The sequence below is a fragment of the Mus pahari genome, chromosome 14 (genome assembly GCF_900095145.1).
Source record: "Mus pahari chromosome 14, PAHARI_EIJ_v1.1, whole genome shotgun sequence".
Classification (NCBI taxonomy): Eukaryota; Metazoa; Chordata; class Mammalia; order Rodentia; family Muridae; genus Mus; species Mus pahari.
The window spans coordinates 73,852,821-73,859,796 of NC_034603.1; the positions used below are offsets into that span (position 1 = coordinate 73,852,821).

The window sequence follows — 6,976 nt, forward strand, 5'->3', positions numbered from 1 at the left end:
TCCTGGAACTCACTTTGTAGACCAGGCTGGCCTCAAACTCAGAAATCTGCCTGCCTCTGCCTCCTGAGTGCTGGGATTAAAGGCGTGTGCCACCACGCCCGGCTAAACTGGGTACTTCTTGAGGAGCTGACAGAACCTGCCCTAGCCTAGAGGGAAGTCTGCTTTCACCAGAGACACATGGTGGGTGGCAAGCTAACAAGGTCATGGGTCAGGTCATCGATGGGTCACCTCCACACAGAGGGGAATCAGTGGAGCAGGTAAAGCAAGGGCAGCCAAAGGCACCAGAGGAAGACACCATATGGTCCTCATTAGAGGCAGAAATCTGGCCCGAGTAAGAGGTCAAACATGGCTGACTCTTGATGGGAAGAGGCTGGGTGCTGTGCAGGCAGTGGCTCCATCTCAAAATGGTGGGGGCACAGTGGAGGCCTGTACTAGAGGCCTCTGGACTGGATCTCATGACACATCTTCAAAGGCAAGGACAGCTGAGGTGTGGGGCCAGTGGCTGGGACCTTCCTACCTACAGCCCCCAGCTCAGGTGCACATCTGTCCTCATACCCACATCTGCCCATCAGCAGTCAGTTCCTCTCCCAGCTACCGGCTATCACCCGAATCTCGACCCACCGCCACCGCGTCCCACCCACTCCTTCCTTCCTGCAGCCTTTCTGCAGAGTCGCTTATGCTTTAGCCTTCCAACAATGGCACTCCCACTTCAAACCCTGTATGACCTGTCAGCTCCCTCAGAACACGTCTGGAGGCCCCGCTGAGCCTCCACATCTGTTGCCTCCCTCTCTCGTCCTTCCTTGTCCCACCTTTGAGCATCCCAACTGATTCCTGCTGTGGGACCTTTGTAGACAGTGGGGCCCGCCCTTCCAGAAGGTTCTCCTACCGTGTATTACTGCGGCTCATCAATTACCTCCTCCAAGAGACCTGGACAACACACACAGTAGGAGCCTTCCTCATTTGCCTTTACCCAGCTTCAATTCTTCCTGCCACCCAATGCCAGCTTTGTGCCATGCCCCTGAACATGAGTTCCAAGAGAACACATGCCTTTCAGTGCCTAGCTCATCGCCATGTCTTCATAGCATGAAACAGGGAGGGCCTACATGCATCCCTCACACACAAAGGTGAATGTAAGAAGAGCAGAGAGGCCCCAGGCCGGCAGCTTTACCTTCTTCGCAGCTGTGGGGCTACTCTCTGCACTCTGCACAGGGCTCCTGTGGGGGCTTCGGTCGTCCTGGGGCACACACCTGCCCATGTACACACTGTAGTCTAGGAGCATCTTCTGTCTCACGCTGCCCACCAGTTCCTTCTGCTTTGGCTGGGACATCATCTCCTCTACGCTGCCTTTGCTGCTGCTGCGGCTGTGGGTCAGGTGCCCCGAGGGACTGCTGTGCCTGCTGTGTGTGGGCAGAAGCCCTGGGTAAGAAACGATAGCTATTAATGCAAATGATAAAACAAGCAGGGATAAACTAAATGCCCATGGTTAAACAGGAAAGCAGCTAAAATGCTATCGAATGATTTAAAAACTTCACCCTGAAAAATACCTTCTGCTCTAACAACAGGTGACTTTTAGAATGGATTTTATTGTTCTCCAAGGTATGGAATGGGGTTAGTGCAGTATTTTTCTTTGCTCCCAGTGATCTTTTAAGAAAACATAAAACACAAAACACAGCACCAGTGTACGCAACAGTCAGGGTGGCGCTGTGAATGCTCACAGGGTAAAGGGAGAGAGAGGGAAGGAAGACAACTAACTGTTCATGCACAGCTCGGGGCACTGCAAAGATGCCATCTCTCATTCAGTGAAGCAGTCATGAAGCACCTTCTATGGACCTGCTCCATGCTAGCCAGGGGAACAAGCTGAATCCGTGCCCTTGAAGTATGACACCCGGGAAGATAAGTCCCAGTCACCTGTAACAAGCATTGCCAAGAGCTGCTGACCCTGTGCTGACATCCCACCACCAACACCTGTGCCATTTTCCAACAACAGCTGCCATTTTCCTTGCGCTGGCAGAAGAACGATCCAGATTAGAGAACAGAGTATCAAGAAGCAAGATTCAGGGAGTCCCGAGAGAGGACACACAGAGGGACAGGAAGTGTGGGCGGAGTGAAAGGCGGGAACCTGACCCAGATTCGGTTTACCCTGTTGCAATAGAGTTTTAAGCATGGGCCTATCTGACACTCAGGCTTAGTGTGAGCAAGGTAAGAACAGAGGTCAAAGCCAGCCTGATCACTGACGTCACTGGCTTCCTGCTGTCTGACCTGCAGCTCTCTCCTGGTCGCACAGACACCTGGGGAAGCTACTTTAACTTAGTGGTTTAGCTAGGTTATTTCTAGGACTGACTAGTTCAAGGACAGGGGTGAGAACCTGACTGTGGCCTGGCTGCTGTTCCCTGCCCGTGGAGCAGCTTCCCTGCTTAGGGTGGGTCAGAGCATAGGAGCTGTCTCCACTCTGTAGCTCTGGAATTGTGCCGGGCGCTCATGGCTTCCCTGCTCTTACCAGGTTCTGCAGCCACTTCTGACTGCAGACAGAAACTGGGCGCTAGAGATTTGGAATCTCCACCCTTAGCTGGGCCTCCTGAGCCAGAACCTGCACAGGGAGTTGCCGGAGAAACCTATGTTGTCACGTCTCTAAGCGGCAGCATCCCTGAGGGAGATGACAGACTTGAGGCGCCCAGCAAGACTTCTCTCATGCAGTGCTTACAGAGGGGCCTGGTCCTGGAGATTCTTCCCCAGTGTCACCTTCACAGCTGATGACAGCTGGGCCTTGTAGTTCAGGCTGATTTGAAATACAATACAGTCTTCCTCACCATTCTAAGGTCCATCTCTACTCATAGTGTAGAGAAAAAAGGAGCAGCCCCAGCTAACCAAGGTACTGCTATGGGTGTGAGAGTGGAAGCTTGCTTGATTTCAGTGTGAAGTAGGTACCAAGGCCTCCCACAGTCCCGGCTCTTACCACTGACTTCGTTGTGCCCTAAGTGCAAGCCATTAGAAACAACCAGATTCAGCTGGGCATGGTAGCACATGACTCTAATGCCAGCACTCAGGTGTGTACACCAGGCTGACTACGAACTCACAGCGATCTGCCTGCCACTGCCACTATCCTGAGATTAAAAGTACGTGCCCCACGCTCTTCTCTAACCACTGTCTTCAGACTATGCATGGTCTCCTGGAGCTGCTTTTATGACACTGCCAAGAAAAGAGAGTCCCAGGGCGTCACCACAAGCTCACCACATATACCTGCAAATGGACTATCACTGGAAAAATGACTTAGAACGAATGGGGGTGGTGGTTACTGTAAAAGGTTCACACATTTGAGGTTGCAGAGAGTAATGACCTAAAGGCCGGCTTCCTGTCTGCCTGCCTGCCTGCCTGCCACTCTCTTAATCCCCCCACAGCCCTTTAAACAGGTACACACTTAGCACAAATGCTATTACCTGATTTACTTCCAGAAACGCCAGCCGGCTTCTTGAGGTCTGACTTCAGCCTCGACGCCAGGATGAACCGTCTGAACCACTCCTCTTTCTCTCGGCCAGTTCTCCCAAACAGATAGAGTATCGGGTCTCGCTGGCTAGGCTTCGTCCCCTCTTGAGGCTGGGGTGGCTTCTTGAGGTCTTCGCTCGGCAGCTCTTTCTCAGGCGGCGGCTTCTCCTCTGTAGCTTCCTTATCAGTCTGCGCCTTAGACATAAAGTCATCTTGCCGACCAAGTTCAATGCAAATGGGGTACTTCTTATTCCAGATTCGCTTTCGAGCCAAGCTTTTAGGTACAAGATAAATCTACAGAGAAAGGCAGATGACGATTTACACACTAAAGAGTGTTTACCTTGTGCATCAATATCACATGTATCAGAAAGGTCAGCCTGTCAGGACCTTGACTGAAATGGTGGAAGTTAAATAACTCTCACCATCTGTCTATAATCTGACTGTAGAACATGGAATAAATTTTAGAGATAACTTGTTATTACTCAAAATTCCTAAGTGTACATGTTTAAGAGCTATGAATGTTTTATTCTCAGGCAGCAGTAACAGAGTACTGCTAACATTTAAGTGGTTATCATCAAACAGGCTTGGGTAACAACTGAGTTAGTGACCCTAGGTGAAGCTGAAGCTGGGGAAAAGGCATCTCTCAGACTAGACAGAAAAGTGCAGGTCAGTGCTGGAATCAACTCAAGGACGAATCTACATACTGCCATCACTGTGAAGAGATTGAAAGACCACTCACGAGAGCTACGAGAATAGGCACCATGTGTCATCCTTTGTATATGCTCGGCCCAGGGATTGGCACTATTAGGTGTGGCCTTGTTGGAGTAGGTGTGTCACTGTGGGCGTGGGTTTTAAGACCCTCATTCTAACTGCTTGGAAGTCAGGATTCTGCTAGCAGCCTAAAGATGAAGATGTAGAACCCTCAGCTCCTCCTGCACCATGCCTGCCTGGATGCTGCCACATTCCCACCTTGATGATAATGGACTGAACCTCTGAACCTGTAAGCCGGCCCCAATTAAATGCTGTCCTTATAAAAGTTGCTGTGTCAATGCCCTCTTCTGGAGTGTCTGAAGACAGCTACAGTGTACTCACATACATTAAATAAATAAATAAATAAATCTTAAAAAAAAAAAAAATGTTGTAAATTCTTAAAAAAAAAAAAAAAAAAAAAGTTTCTGTGGTCATGGTGTGTCTGCTCACAGCAGTAAAACCCTAACCAAGACACCATGTCTGCGGAATAACAATTTATATTTCCACGAAAATACAAATGACGCTTTATCAAAATGTGTTGGCATGTGCACACTTTTTATATTTCACGGAGCTTTATCAATACTTGGCAACATATACATAGCATTTACACTGAAAATCTAGTTTTCTTTCTTTCTTTTTTTATTGGGGGGGGGGCGGGGTACGTGTGGAAGGGGCAGGTTGAAATAGTTCTTACTATGTAGCCCAGGCTGGCCTAGAAACCTCCTAGAAATCTCCTCTTGCTTTGGCCTCCTGAGATTACAGATGTATGCCAGCACACCTGGCGTTGGTGCTGGGGATGGAACTGGCTCTGTGAACGCACACGCTTTTAAAGGCGAGATTCTGAGTGCCGAGAAAGAACCCTCACTCCTGGAGTGTGGTCCACGGGGCTGCAGGCCAGAGCTCACCTTGGAAGCTCAGAGGAGTCCAGGCTCAGCCAGCTGGCAGTGGTGCACACCTTTGCTCATTGCTCAGGAGGCAGAGACAGGCAGATCTCTGTGAATGTGAGGCCAGCCTGGTCTTTAGAGTGAGTTCTAGGACAGCCAGGGCTACACAGGGAGTCTGTCTTTGGGGAGGTAGGGGGTGGTGGTGGTGGTGAAATCCAGGCTCTCAGGCCCCACTCAAAGTTGCTGCTCCCCAACCTGCATTTCAAAAGTTGCCCTGTGGTTCAGTGTCTTGGAGAGATGCTGCCCTAAGGTCTAGTGCTTCTTAAGCAACACTGTGGGGTGGGGTGGGGTGGGGTGCAGTCAGCAATCAAGACTCCAAATGCTTTCAGTCATCAGGCTCTGCTTCCAAAATATCCCAGACTTACCTTGCTGTCTGAGAGGTCGTAGATTTTCTGGCTGATGTAGGTGACCTCTGGCTTTGTCTCATTGTAGCTTGCCCTCCTGGATATGTTTTTGTTGGGCTTTGAAAGTCTTAAGGTTTCACCCTCGAGCCGGACAAAGACTGAGTGTGTCAAAGTCGCGTGGTAAGTTTCTGGATCATAGTTGTAAATCTCATTCATCCATCCCTGGTGGAGAAAGGCCTCTATTAGTAAGAGTGAATCCTGGATATCAGGACCGAAGGTCACAAGGTACCCTGTTAGCTTCCCTATGCTGAGGGCTGAGGAGGAATTTGGTATGGTTTTGTAACCCAAATTTGGAGAGTCAGAGTGGTAACGTCCACTGTCCTAAAATATGATTCTTTTCTTAAAGCTGACAAGCAAAAGGGGAAATTCAAGTCTTATGCATCCCACAGAGCAATGCTCCCTGCCTGACCTCCCTTGGGAATGAGTACTGAGCCAGTCTGGCCTTGTCTGGTTGTTTGTTAGAAGGTTTCTTGTGCTCTTCCTGCTCCCGGCAGCCTGAGTGCTGTGGTTACTGGTGTGATGCCTGGCTCACCATGCCTGGCTCCCAGCCTCGTGCTGTTACCTTGATGCATTTGTTTGTTTATTATATATGTGATGCTTGTTTATCACATGTGTGCTGAATATTAGTTACATGCAGGCTGCAGTGTGCCTATGGAGGCCACAAGACAACCTGCAGGGGAAGGCGGAGTTCCTTCTACCGTGTGCGACTCAGGAATGAACTGCAGCAAGCACCCACCAAGCCATTGTACCAGCACCAGTCTGTCTGATTTCTGCTGACTTCAGCCTACTTTGTAAACAATCCTTGACATCACATTCATCCTGTTACCATTCATCCAAGACTCAGAAAACTTACTGGCCTATTTCAATGAGATGGTAACTTGTACCTCATGGAAATCATACAGTGCAGAGCAGATGAGTAACAATTAGGCAGCAAATAAAGAAACCAGTGCAATGAACACAGCTCTGTTATTACAGTAATTTATTTTATGTATGAGTACACTGTTGCTGTCTTCAGACACACCAGAAAGAGGGCAACATATCCCATTATAGATGGTTGTGAGCCACCATGTGGTTGCTGCGAATTGAACTCAGGACCTCTGAAAGAGCAATCAGTGCTCTTAAACACTGAGCAATCTCTCCAGTCCCCTATTACAGTAATTTAAACGAGTACAGTTGTGAGCCAAGGACTGCTAATCCTCAAATTGGCACAAATATATTTATACGGTGGCTTGGTTTTTGTTTTGTTTTTAAGTTTTAAAGACTTATTTCATGAGTGTTTTGGTGCATCTATCCATCCATCCACCCATCCATCCATCTATCTGCACCATGTGTATGCCTGGTGCCCAAGGAGGTCAGAAGAGGGAGTCATATCCATCCATCCATCCATCCATCCATCCA

General features: G+C 49.1%; 1 protein-coding gene across 4 annotated transcripts in view; it reads right to left on the bottom strand.

Moving 5' to 3' along the window:
- The window catches only part of Tex2 (testis expressed 2), a 117,630-nt gene that overhangs the window by 43,348 nt on the left and 67,306 nt on the right, over positions 1-6,976 (bottom strand). For all 4 annotated transcript variants that reach the window (XM_029545973.1, XM_029545971.1, XM_021212179.2 and 1 more), the window contains exons 3-5: positions 5,540-5,740; positions 3,435-3,774; positions 1,169-1,416 (exon numbers count right to left, since the gene is read on the bottom strand). In XM_029545973.1, the coding sequence (XP_029401833.1) occupies positions 1,169-1,416; positions 3,435-3,774; positions 5,540-5,740 (789 nt within the window). The remainder of the gene's footprint in view (positions 1-1,168; positions 1,417-3,434; positions 3,775-5,539; positions 5,741-6,976) is intronic.